Source organism: Macrobrachium rosenbergii, chromosome 23 (genome assembly GCF_040412425.1).
Source record: "Macrobrachium rosenbergii isolate ZJJX-2024 chromosome 23, ASM4041242v1, whole genome shotgun sequence".
NCBI classification, from domain to species: Eukaryota; Metazoa; Arthropoda; class Malacostraca; order Decapoda; family Palaemonidae; genus Macrobrachium; species Macrobrachium rosenbergii.
Genome location: NC_089763.1, coordinates 52,388,196 through 52,401,243, shown reverse-complemented (window position 1 = coordinate 52,401,243; position 13,048 = coordinate 52,388,196). Strand labels below are relative to the sequence as shown.

General features: G+C 41.4%; 1 protein-coding gene across 3 annotated transcripts in view; it reads left to right on the top strand.

The window, feature by feature from the left end:
• Window positions 1–11,883, top strand: part of LOC136851631 (extracellular tyrosine-protein kinase PKDCC-like) — a 108,656-nt gene extending 96,773 nt beyond the window's left edge. For all 3 annotated transcript variants that reach the window (XM_067126023.1, XM_067126024.1, XM_067126022.1), the window contains one exon: window positions 10,890–11,883. In XM_067126023.1, coding sequence (XP_066982124.1) covers window positions 10,890–10,978 — 89 coding nt within the window. In that variant the 3' untranslated portion in view covers window positions 10,979–11,883. The remainder of the gene's footprint in view (window positions 1–10,889) is intronic.
• The last annotated feature ends 1,165 nt before the right edge of the window (window positions 11,884–13,048 follow it).

Here is a 13,048-nt window from a genome sequence, read left to right as displayed (position 1 = left end):
CAGGTTTGGGAGCATTCCTTCCTTTTAGCCTATAGCCTGTGCCCCCTTCCTCTGCATTGTTTGGCCTCTCCTTGGTACGGTCCGTGACTTTACCTTTGTACTCTCCCTCCTGGGACTGTTGGTGGCCGGGAGAGCTTCCCCTCTCCTGTCCACCATCTTTGGCCATCTTTATCTCCCTGTCCCCCCCTGGAGGTTGTTCCTGTTCCTCTCCTGCTTCTCTCGCGTTTGCTGGGTAACGACTCAGTCAGCGAGTGGGCGGGAGGACACGGAACGCCCGGATTGTGCATTCCCACTCTCTGGTCGTTCATTTTCGGTTCTTCCTCCGGGTTTTCATTCCTCCCCTTCATACGTCTTCTCCGGCGTGTCGCTTTAATTTGGCGACACTCGGTTCAGTCCCTTCTTCGTTGCCAGTTAGAGCTTTCCGCCTGACTGTCTTCGTGTTGGGCTTTTGACGTTCCTGACCTTAGCTAACTACTGTCTTCTATCGGAGCGCATTCCTTGCTTCCCGCTCCGGCGGTTCTAGCGTTTATCGGTCTTCCGTTATCGCTAGTTTCATATTATTTTTAGTTGCCGGGAATGCGCTTTCTCCGGACAGTTTAACCTTCCCATTTTATTTTGTATCCGTCACTTACTTTTAAGGCATGTTACTCCGGCTAGTTCCGGTAAATTTATTTTGTTTTATTATTATTTTATTTTTTTGTTTGTATGAGTTTTTACCGGTTACCTCCCGGATCATTCCGGCTGGTTTCACGGTTTTATTTAATACTGTGTTGCTCGCACACTACTCCGCACCTTACACAGTGTACTCATAATCTCATACTCTTACAGGTGGTACGCTGCCAAGAAGAAGGGTGCTCCGCGCAGCCCTCCATCAGGCCAGCGGCCACGGTTTGTCGGTCTCACTCCGGATGTGCGGTCCACGTAGGGGATCTTATTGTTTGGCACCCTGACGGATGTGATGTTTGCTACGCTCTTTACGAGCAGGCTATCGATGATTCGGTAGGTGATCATGCATCTTTCCTTCTTAGCCAACTATAATTTTTACATTTTTATCGATTCCCCCGCCTTCGGTAAACCGCAATAATGTTTTTTCTTCTTCCGGCAGGCTGACCGCAAGTCTCGTGATGCTTCGATTCAGGCCCTTAAAGTCTGGGTTAGCGGCTTTGGGCGCAACGTAGGAGCTGGCAATCCCTACATACTCTCGAAGGACATTTGTAATGTCCTTTTTCCCGGCGCTTGGATCACAGCTTCTGTCACCGACGATGTTGCTGCTCCGTTGATTGCCGGGATTCGGGAGTTGACCCAGCCCTCTCCAGACGGTTCGGCTCTGAGCGGCGGCGTTCCAGAAGACGCGGCGGAACTCGATCTCGGCCTTGAGTCTCCGAGCATTATCCCGGAGCATCAAGCAGGTAAGGGGGTAAGTGAGGCAGGTTCTTCACTGTTTAGCTCTCCTTCTTCCTCTGTTGCTTCTTTTAAAGGCTTCTCTAAATCTTCATACCTTTCGGGCACGTCTGGGTCTATTGCCCCGAAGGTGAAGTCCGTTAAAAAGAAAACCTTACCTACTCCGGCAGGCCGATATGGGGTCCCTCCGGCGGCGGCACGGGCGGCGAGCCCCGTTCCGTCGATGAGTACAGCCTCCCCTTCCGGGTCCCAAGCGGAGCCTCAGTCACGTCAGGTAGTTCCCCCTCCTCCTTCTTTGGATACGTTTCATTTCTTTGAACAATTCCTGGAAAGAATCGACGCGAGGTTTGAGAAGATCGACGCGAGGGTAGACAGCAAGCTGTCTGGTCTTGCTTCTTCTTTTCAGTCTCTTTCGGAGAAGGTGGAATCACAACAAGGTTCTCGTTCTAGGTCTCATTCTGTTCCTGACCCTTCCACTCTCCCTCCCTTTGATCTGGGGAATCCTTGGCGTCTGGCCCTTTATGCTCCCGAGTACGAAGGTACTCTTACCATAGAGGGTTTGGGCACGAGGAGAGTGGAAGAGTTGGAGTTCTATCCTCCGGACCTGACATCTCCCTACACTGGGTTTGCCAGGCTGAAGGGAGAGGTTTGGAACAGGTCTGATAAAGTCCCTAAGGAGACGGTTATCTATCCTAGGGACCAAGCCCAGTCGTCTTTGATGAGGACCCTTACGGAGTGGCAAGCGGAGAACACTAAGCTTACACCAGCTAAGGGAGTGTTCACTATGTTCACTCTCAGTGATGTTCTCCTTCTCCCTTGCACTTCGAAAGTGGCCTCTCTGACTAGTCAGGCTTGCTTCGAAGGTAAACCCCTTCCTCATCTCCGTGAGACGGACCCGACATCTCTCGTCTTTCCCGGAGGCACCGAATTCTGGAAGGGAGCCCCTAATACGTTTACGGTGACTCGGCTTGACCCAGACTGCGCTTCTGATCTGTTCAGTGAGCAGCTCCCTAAGATCCCGGAGTTGCTCTTGAAAACAGAGGCTGATACTAAGGAAAGGCTCGCCAGGTCTTTGAACTCTTTGGCTTTAGCGGAAGCAACTTCTTTGGTTTATAGGAAGATCCATTATTCCAGGTCTTGACGAAATCTCTCTTGGCGAGTTTTCAACAAGACCTGTTTGACTTTATGACTGCCCGACTGGCCTGCCGGAAGCACATCTTTTCAGCAGCCACAGTTCGGCATGAACCAAATAAGCTTCTTAAGAGTTCAATCTGGGGAGCTAATCTTTTCCCACAAGAAGAAGTTGATGCAGTCTTATCTGAGGCAGCTAGGGTCAATCAAAGCCTCCGTTCCCGTTGGGGTCTGCCCTATAAAAGGAAACAGTCTGATCTTGCCAGCCCTCCCACAAAGTCCAGTAAGAAATTTAAACATTTCAAACGTCTTCCAGCTCAGTCCTTGGTCCAGGTTCCTTTACAAGGTCAGCCTTCGACCTCTTCCTCCCATCCTCCGCCTCAGTATGTCCTGGTGAACCCGGCACATCAGTCTTTGGCTGCTCCTTCCTATGTCTCCTCCCCAGCTTTCAATCCTGCATATGAAAGTCAGGGGAAATTTCGCCCAGACAATCAACCAGAGGCAATAAGCCCCGTGGCTTCGCTAGGGGAAGGGGAGCCCCCCACTCCTCTCCCAGGAACAGGGGAGGTAGAGGCTCCAGAGGGGGGAAGCAAACACAGGACCGATGACATACATCCTGTGGGCGGGAGGCTGTACCATTTTCGAGCTCGGTGGACCTTCTGTCCCTGGGCTCAGAGTATAGTTTCCAAGGGCCTAGGCTGGAGTTGGATCGACAATCCCCCTCCACCAGTCAAGTTTTATCAGGCTACGACCAAGGATCTCGAGGACTTTGTGGAGGATCTCCTACAGAAACAGGCTATAAGAAAGTGAGGACTCTGAAGTTCCAAGGCAGGCTCTTCAGTGTTCCCAAGAAGGGTTCCGACAAACGGAGAGTAATTCTGGACTTGTCCCGTCTGAATTCCTACATTCGTTGCAACAAGTTTCGGATGCTTACTGTCTCCCAAGTTCGGACCCTACTGCCCCGTGGAGCCGTAACCACCTCTCTAGATCTTTCCGACGCCTATTATCACGTCCCGGTTGCGAGAAGGTTCTCCCCCTTTCTGGGGTTCAGGCTCGGAAGGCAGGCATATTCCTTCAAGGTGATGCCTTTCGGCCTCAACATAGCCCCAAGGATTTTTACCAAGTTGACAGACACGGTCGTACAACAACTCCGGTCTCAAGGGATTACGCTGGCGCGTATCTCGACGACTGGATCATCTGGGCATCCAGCGTCGAGGAATGCCGGAGAGTTACATCCGTGGTGGTCGACTTTCTAGAATCTTTGGGCTTTCGTGTAAACAAGGAGAAGTCCCGCCTGGTTCCGAGCAGTTGTTTTCAATGGCTAGGAATCCAGTGGGATCTGAATTCTCACAAGCTCTCTCTTCCTCCTCCCAAGAGGAAGGAGATAGCCAGAGCAACCAGACAGTTTCTCAAATCCAAAAGGGCCTCTCGGCGGACCCAAGAACGAGTCTTGGGCTCCCTTCAGTTCGCTTCAGTGACAGACCTGTTGCTGAAAGTGAAACTGAAAGATATCAACAGAGTGTGGCGGAGTCGGGCAAATATCAGTCTCAGGGACAAGGTGTCTCTGATCCCCACATCTTGAAGAAGAGACTCGGCCTTGGTCGACTGTCAAGAGCCTGTCCAAGTCAGTCCCCTTCAATTTCCTCCTCCGGCGTTGGTTATCCACACAGACGCCTCCCTAAGCGGGTGGGGAGGATATTCTCAACACCAAGAAGTACAGGGGACTTGGTCCCTCATGTTCCGCCAGTTCCATATAAACGTTCTGGAGGCCATGGCGGTCTTCCTTACCTTGAAGAAGCTTCTTCCCCCCAAGAAGATTCACATAAGACTGGTTCTGGACAGCGCCACGGTAGTCCACTGCATAAACAGGGGAGGTTCAAAATCGAGCAGGATCAACCAGGTAATGATTGCACTTTTCTCCTTGGCATGCAAGAACAAGTGGCACCTATCTGCCACCCATCTTGCAGGGGTCCGAACGTCGTGGCAGATTCTCTATCAGGACAACTCCCTCGAGTCGGAGTGGTCCCTAGACAGGGGCTTTCGTTCAATTGGATCTGCAAACAAGTTCCGGGTCTGGAGGTAGATTTGTTCGCAACCAAGCTCAACAACAAGCTTCCTCATTACGTAGCTCCCAACCTGGACCCTCAAGCTCTTTTCACGGACGCAATGTCATTGGATTGGAACAGGTGGAAGATGATCTATCTGTTCCTCCAGTGAACTTGTTGTTAAAAGTCCTTCACAAACTGAGGACGTTCAAGGGTCAAGTAGCTCTAGTGGCTCCCTACTGGCCAAAGAGCAGCTGGTTTCCTCTTCTGCTAGAACTGAAACTTCGCCACATCCGAATCCCCAGTCCGAAACTAACACAAGTAGTACAAACTCAGACTGTGTCAGCTTCCTCAAAAATTCAAAATGCCCTGGCTTTGTGGACTTTATGAAATTTGCGGCTCAAAGGGATGCTAACGTTGATCCTGTCAATACCATGTTCTTGGAATCAGATAAGCGGGTCTCCACTCTTCGTCAGTACGACTCAGCAATTAAGAAACTAGCACTCTTTTTGAAAGAATCTGAGGCTACAGTAATGACCATAAATTTAGCAATCTCCTTTTTAGATCACTGTTTGAGAAGGGTTTAGCCGCTAGTACTGTTACTACAGTCAAGTCGGCTTTACGAAAAAAGTGTTCTTGTATGGTTTCAAAATTGACCTCACAGACCCTTACTTTTCTTCCATCCCTAAAGCCTGTGCACGTCTGAGGCCAGTAATCCGTCCACATACGGTTTCCTGGTTTTTAAATGACGTGTTGAAGTTAGCCTCAGATATCGATAATCAGTCTTGCCCCTACCTTTCCTTATTGAGGAAAACGTTGTTCTTAGTTAGCCTAGCTTCAGGTGCTAGAATTTCAGAGCTGTCTGCACTCTCTAGGAACCCAACCACGTCGACTTCCTTCCATCAGGGGAGGTTTTGCTGATTCCTCACCCTACCTTCCTGGCCAAAAATGAAGATCCGCAGCATAGGTGGTCGCCTTGGAAAATTCTCCCCTGCCTCAAGACCTGTCCCTGTGTCCAGTTCATACTTTGAGGGCTTATTTAGACAGGTCCTCTCACATCTCTTCTGGGCCTCTCTTTATCAGGGAAGGAGGGGGTAATCTCTCTATGTCTGCTATTAGACAACAGATCCTTTACTTTATCAAGCAGGCTAACCCTGACTCAGTCCCAAGAGTTCATGATATTAGAGCTGTGGCCACCTCCATTAATTACTTTCATTACATGAATTTCACGGATCTTACCAGGTACACTGGTTGGAAGTCACCCTTGGTTTTCAAACGTCACTATTTGAAATCCTTAGAAGCTCTTAAATTCTCAGCAGTCGCGGCAGGGAACGTTGTCCCTCCCTCTGGTTCCCTTTCTGATTCCTAGTCATTTCCTCCTCCACTGCCTCAGTTATCCCCACGGTCATTTCAGTCAGGCTTGCCTTGACTTCTCACCTGGCTGTGTTATCTATATGTTTGTCTAAATGACACATTTAAGTTATAAGGTTTTCAATATTGTTTAGTTATTTTGTTTATGTATATTTTTATATTGTCATGTTAATTTTAAGCTAACATCAGTTTCATTTGTACATTATTGTTGTTGTTACTAGTGATTAAAAAAAATTTCTTTTGGACCTTCGGTCTTCTGTTCCCCCCTTAAATTTTTATCTCTTTAGTTTAAGAATGATATTTATTTCTCTGTTAATTTTTCACCGGCTGACATGGGACCCGATCCAGAAAAGGGATTTTGACAAAGGAAAAATCTATTTCTGGAGAGGGGACCGTGTCACCCGATGACCCACCTCCATCATGTGTCATGTCCCTCCCATAGTAAACATCATTCTGGTGGGGTGATGCTTTCATGGAATGCAGCTAGCAGTGTTTTGTGTGCTGTCCACGAGTGGTGCATGGGTTTGTAACGGCACCTCCCTGTGGGACTTTTGACTTTGGGATCTCTATAGGATAAGGTTCCGTGTTTTTGTAGTTCACCCTTTTCCATACACGACTCCATCTAATGGAGCTTGCTCTGGGGTAGTAACTCCAGCATTTCATTTAGCTTTCTCTGGTATCTAGCAACGGAATTACCTAGAAATAAGTGCTGAATGGACTTTTTCACCCAGGTGACACGGTCCCCTCTCAGAAATAGATTTTCCTTCGTCAAAATCCCTTTATTATTATTAGTATTATCATATATCTTATTAATATTTGAAAATTAGTACTTATTATTAAGTAAATCATTTATTTATCATACAAAAAAATAAGCATACCATAAAAATTCTCTCATCTCAATAAGAGAGAGAGAGAGAGATGTTCCACAGAAAATCCCGCGGATCGTGAGAACAGGAATACGGGGGGTTTACTGTATTGTGTAGATCCTGCATAATAGTAGCTCAGCAGTGATAAAAGGAAAACTACTTAGTGTTAACTACTTACAGTATATCACTGTACTATAGGCAAAAAGCACTTCAAGTTAACACAGGCCTACATGGCCACAAGTACATGTTGATAGTATGATGTAAGATAACATGATCAATGGGTGATATTCCATAAAATAGTAATGTATTAAAATATTATCTCACAATTACTAGCATTGCCTTAAATGATTTACTCACAAATGCTTCTTAACTCAATTAAGACGAAACTAAATTGATATCCATACTGTACATTGCTACACATTTCTAAGATTTCTAAGATTTTAAATTGTTTGGCAAAGGTCACCATTATGAAAAAGTACTTTTGTATTCCCTTAGGAAAAAGACGAGCATCACAATAATTTTCTCAACACCTGTGACATTACTACTTGTGGAGTAATGTCTTGGAAGTAGATCCGCATGAATGTATTTTCTTTAACACTTGAAAAGAACCCCAATAGTAAGGATAACTGGGGGACTGTCTATATCACAAAAACAAATTAGTTTGATTATAAAATACTACAAAGGAAATGCAGTGGGTCCCTGCTAGATTGCAGATCAGCAATTATGCCTTCAGTTAGTCGCAGGTTTTTCTGTGGAACTTATCTCCAAATATATTGTGGAAAACCTGTATTTTCATGTTGTTTTCATGACTAAATACATTTTTTATGAAAAAAAAATTATTTACTAATTTTCAAGTATTAATATTAATGTAAGCACAGCAAAATATCAATAAAATGCTGAATTAAAATCCTGCAAAATCAGAAAACAGTTTACCAATGTAAACACCTCTCTCTCTCTCTCTCTCTCTCTCTCTCTCTCTCTCTCTCTCTCTCTCTCTCTCTCTCTCTCTCTCTCTCTCTCTCTCTCTCTCTCTCTCTCTATCCTTTAATGAAAAAACACAGCAAAATATCACTACAATGTTATTTCACTTACAGAATCCATTTATACTGCAAAAAAAAAATGATCGTCTCGACATTTGTAATTGTTTTTACCAATGTAAACGTAATACCAGTTCTCTCTCTCTCTCCATGATGACATGCTATTGGCTGGAAGGGTTTGAAGTACCCAATCACACAGCAGAATACCAACTTTTCTTTAATGACAAACAAAGCAAAATATCAATAAAATGTTATTTCACTTACAGAATCCATTTACAGGCAGTCCCCGGTTTACAACGGAAATTCCGTTCCAACACCACATCATAAGCTGAAAATCAACGTAACCCAAAGTATCATAGAAAATTGTAGGAAAACCTTTCTTTTAATCATTTGGGTGTCTTGTAAATGATGTAAACTGCGCTCTTATTGAGTTTTTCATCCAAAACCATCCAAATTTTGACCATTCTTACCCTTTTGGAGCTATATTTCTTCCATCTGGTCGGCGTTGTTTGAACATGCGTTGTAACCTGGGAAATAATTTTTGATGAATATATTTGAAGAGCGTCATAAGCTCGGAACGTCATAAGAACCCAGGGACTGCCTGTATATTGTATTGTTATATTAATCTACTGTCATCGTAATATATATAAAAAATTATCATCCTGACATTTGTAATTGTTTTCACTGATGTAAACATAATATCAGTAACTCTCTCTCTCTCTTAATGAAATATGAATTACTATTTCATAAACTTTTATGTACAAAACTAAAAATAATTCCATTAATACAATCATTGCTTTTAGCAACTAAAAAATTATTTTCATAATTCTTTCGATAGTGGGCTCAGTCAGCTGTTTCTGAAAACGTAAATTTTACAAATGTCGGGACGATTCTTTTTTATACATATTACGATGATAACAGATCAGTATAATAATACAGTATAAATGGATTCTGCAAGTGAAATAATAATTTATTGATTTTTGCTGTGTTTACGTTAATATTAATATTTGAAAGTTAGTAAATCACTGTAACATGTACATATGCAAGAGAATATTTTATCACTGTTGATTGCATTTATAATTTGGTATTTTTTTTCAATGCATATTTAAATGTTTAAGTACAGTACTTGACTCGTGAATTCCCAATGTTTCCCCTATCTGTCTACTTGTGAATTCCCAATGTTTCCCCTATCTGTCTACTTGTGAATTCCCAATGTTTCCCCTATCTGTCTACTTGTGAATTCCCAATGTTTCCCCTATCTGTGTACTTGTGAATTCCCAATGTTTCCTGTATCTGTAAAAAGAAAACAGGGCAGCTTCAGTACTGTATGAGAGAAAATGGCTGTCTGAATATAGGGGTAACGTGATTAGTTTTTACACGTAGCTGTAAGCCATATATTTTTAAGGGTAATGTTGTAAGATGACTTTGAAGTGATACTGAAGTTTTTTAGGATGTTAGTTTAAGGTAAGGTATATTTGGTGTTTGAACTATTAAAATAGGCAGTGAACTATTAAAATAGGCATTTATAAATACTTTTAGAGGGGGTCTTTGGTGTTTGAACTATTAAAATAGACAGTTATAAGCATTTTTAGAGGGGGATACCAACTTAGCACGGGTTTTCGCTTAATGAGGGTGGTTGTGGTCCCTAACCCCCATGATTATGGGGAACATACTGTACTGGCCTTTGGTAAACACCAAGGCTGGTAAATGATGCATGTTTGGGAACTACAATCACATCTGTGTTTTGTAAACAAGAAGTTAGGCTAACCCAATTTTTCCTTTCAGTAACCTCAGATTGTCTATCACTGAAATTATCTGTCAATGTTAAAAGTCATTGAATAATGGGTTTCATTAACAAAATTATGTGATATTATTGCCTTAATGCTAATTAGCACTTTGTCAAACAAGAAAAAACAGCACAGCAATTACAGTGTAGCCTGACGGTCTACTCCTAACTTCTCGCCTTGCAAGAGGCCTACTGGCTCCCAGTTTAAACAAATATAAGCTTACCCTTTAAGATTTTAAGGAATTAAAACTTTTCACTGGGTCTTAAAACTAAGTATTTAGCTTGAATGGAATTATGATGATTGAAAAATGCATAGTTGAACACAAATTCCGGAGCAAAACCTGGGGATTACTGAACTCTTGGACAGACCTGAGTGTTATAGGAAAGATGGCTGACATATGCTGTTGTCACACATGTGTGAGTGGTGAGTCCTTTATAGTCTGTCATTATGCCAACAAACTGTATTCTGGCCAAGAACTATAAGAGAATTCTTTGCAGTTGGTTGGCCTGTCTTATGGGGCCTTGGGGGGACCATGAGAGTGTAACTCCTTTGAGGACAAACAACAGCTACACTATTGAAGATATATATATATATATATATATATATATATATATATATATATATATATATATATATATATATATATATATATATATATATATATATATATATATATATATATATATATATAAAACTATGGTAATGTGTGTATGTATGCATGTATGTTTGTGTATGCAGTCATACACCTGAATAAGTCATGCAACTCATTAAGCACCTTGGGAAAACTGCTCTTACCCCCTCCATGTGTAGAGTGCCAGCCACTCATTCACAGTGCTAGGCTTTTTGCATTTCTAAAGGGAATAGTTTTTTATCAGAAACTGTCATTTGGTTCAATGTTGTATGTTTAGATGGCAGATCAGTCACTCTATGGTGCATAGAGTATTCCTTGTAGAGTTCATTGCTCTCCATTTGAGTGGCTTGATCTAAATGCTCCCACCCTTCTGCAGGCTGAATGTTATATTTGGCCAAAAAACTATTGTTTTGGAACTTGAAATCTTACTAGTAACAATGCTGGGTTATAGTTAATAAGTATATTACTTCTGGATTAAGATATTACATTAGCAGCTACAGTTATTTGAACTGATACATGAAAGAATACTCTTATTTATTTAAATTCATGGCACTACAATATATGGAAGGTCACTGAGAGTGTCTTTTAATGAAGAAGTTCTTTTATTTTTCCATCCATAGGTCGACAAGTTGCTGTATTCAAGTCCTCGGTATCTAAACTCAAAGAAAGCAAACATCAAACCCTATACATATGCCGTGGTCAAGGTTAAGCCTAGTAGACAGTACAGTAATGTATGTATAAATATGCCAAAGGTTGTAAATAAGTTACAAATTACTATGCTAGTGTGTAATCACATTCCTCAGTTTGATACTGAATAATACTTTTCATATCCCCTTTGCATTGTGCAATACTGCTGCCTGTTTTTCAGGGCAGGGTTTGATTACTGTATCTGTATTATTCAGAATATTGCAGTTTATGCCACAATACTTAGTGGTATTCTTAGTACACTATGGCGAATAGTGAGGAGATTTAGAAATATTATGTTAAAAATAGTCAACTCCCAGTCTTAAGAGGCTGGAGAAACCATTATTTTTTAGCATGTTTACTTATGAAATTGTAAGTAAACATTTTACTGTAAAGGTAGAGGAACTTGTTTAGGATTTATTAAAATTTATATTTTAAAGTTTAGAAAGACTATTTTATTTTTATAAACTATAACAATTTTATAAAGTAACCAAACAGTTCATATGTGTAGGGAACCTCCAAATTTTCAACTTAAATTTATTATTTAGGTATGGTAAAGTTGTTCCAAGTGAATCTTGGAGCTCATTTATGATGTTAATGATATTGAATGTAGTTATTCAGTAACTGAGCTGTGTGATGTTACTGTGAGGTAGCTTAACATTTACAAATTGGGAGTAGTCTTCCCAACATTTCCAATAACTTCTATATTTGAAAAGGCTAAGGATGAACTAAACACTTTCTTTCTTTGCTTAGGATTATTACAAATGTGACTTAATTGGAGTGTAGAGAAAGAAGAGGTTGTGATTGTGTGAATGAACAGTATTTCTAAATGGGAAAGTCAATATTAGCTAGGAGAAATTTATGTATCCTTTTAATTTATTTATTTGAAAATGTTTCAGTACATGAAAATGAATAAATACTTCCAACGAATACTAGTTATTTAATGAATGCCTTTATGTGTCACTTAAAAAATTGAGGTTTACATTGTAGAATTTTTTTCCTTAGGTATATTTAAGATTGAAATTTGTTTTTAGTAACACCCATGTTTTGTTGATACAGCCTTTACACTGGCACAAAAGAGACAACTTGTTAACCATTCACCAAAAGGAAGATCTTGTTCTGTTGAGAGGTGAGATATTCCTTGACTAAAAGCTATAAATTTCTCAACCCTCATATTTAGCATGGGTCTGAACCCAGTCAGATGGGGAAGAGGTAACTGCTGTTTGATATTGGCTAGATGTGGAGGTGATCGTAGTGCAAAACAGATCTCTGATTGGGATGAGGTCAACGGGTAAAAACTACTGTAACTGATTTTGTCGTATTGTCAACCCCACAAGAATGTACTGTTGTATAGAAATTTAGTTGTTTGTTAGGCACATCATATTTGGTGTTGGCAAAAATGGAAAGGTCATCTCTAGTTAAGGAAAGTTTGGTAGAATGATCCAGCATACCCACCTGGAAAGTATGTAAAGTACATTTGAATGCAAGTGAAATCTTATGGGAGTGAAGAGAACTGAAAATAAAATGCATGCATGCAAGAGGTAGGTACTGGCTAGGCATTTAATAGCTGGATTTGCTGATACCAGTAATTTTTGGTTGAGTTGAGCTGAAATAACCAGAGCCCAGACTTTTTAAACTTAACTTGTTCCTACTCGAATACAAACCTTCAGTCTTTACATATGGATAACTTTTGGCAAAGCTGGAAAGTCCGGCCATTAAATTCTGCAAGGCAGTTATGGCAACAGCTACCTATGGTAGGGGCGGACGCACTGCCCTCCGAACCAGTATGTGTTCAATCTCTTCAGTTTACCTTTGGCTGCACTCTCAACGAGATGTGCTTTTCTTCTCTGTCCTGCCTTTTGGCCTGTTTCCTCTTGTATATTTTACGCTTATAATTTGAAATATTGATTTGAATATAATGGAACGTGTGTATTTTGATATGTTAATACATTTCAATTTGTTATATTTCTATGTCTTTAGTGATATATTTTCTTATTCATACTGTGTAGTAGGCTTAGGTATGGAGTTTTTCTCCCTTTATATCATTGTTGTTGTTTCTCAAACACCTTCGTCTAGGTGTGTGTTTAATTATTTT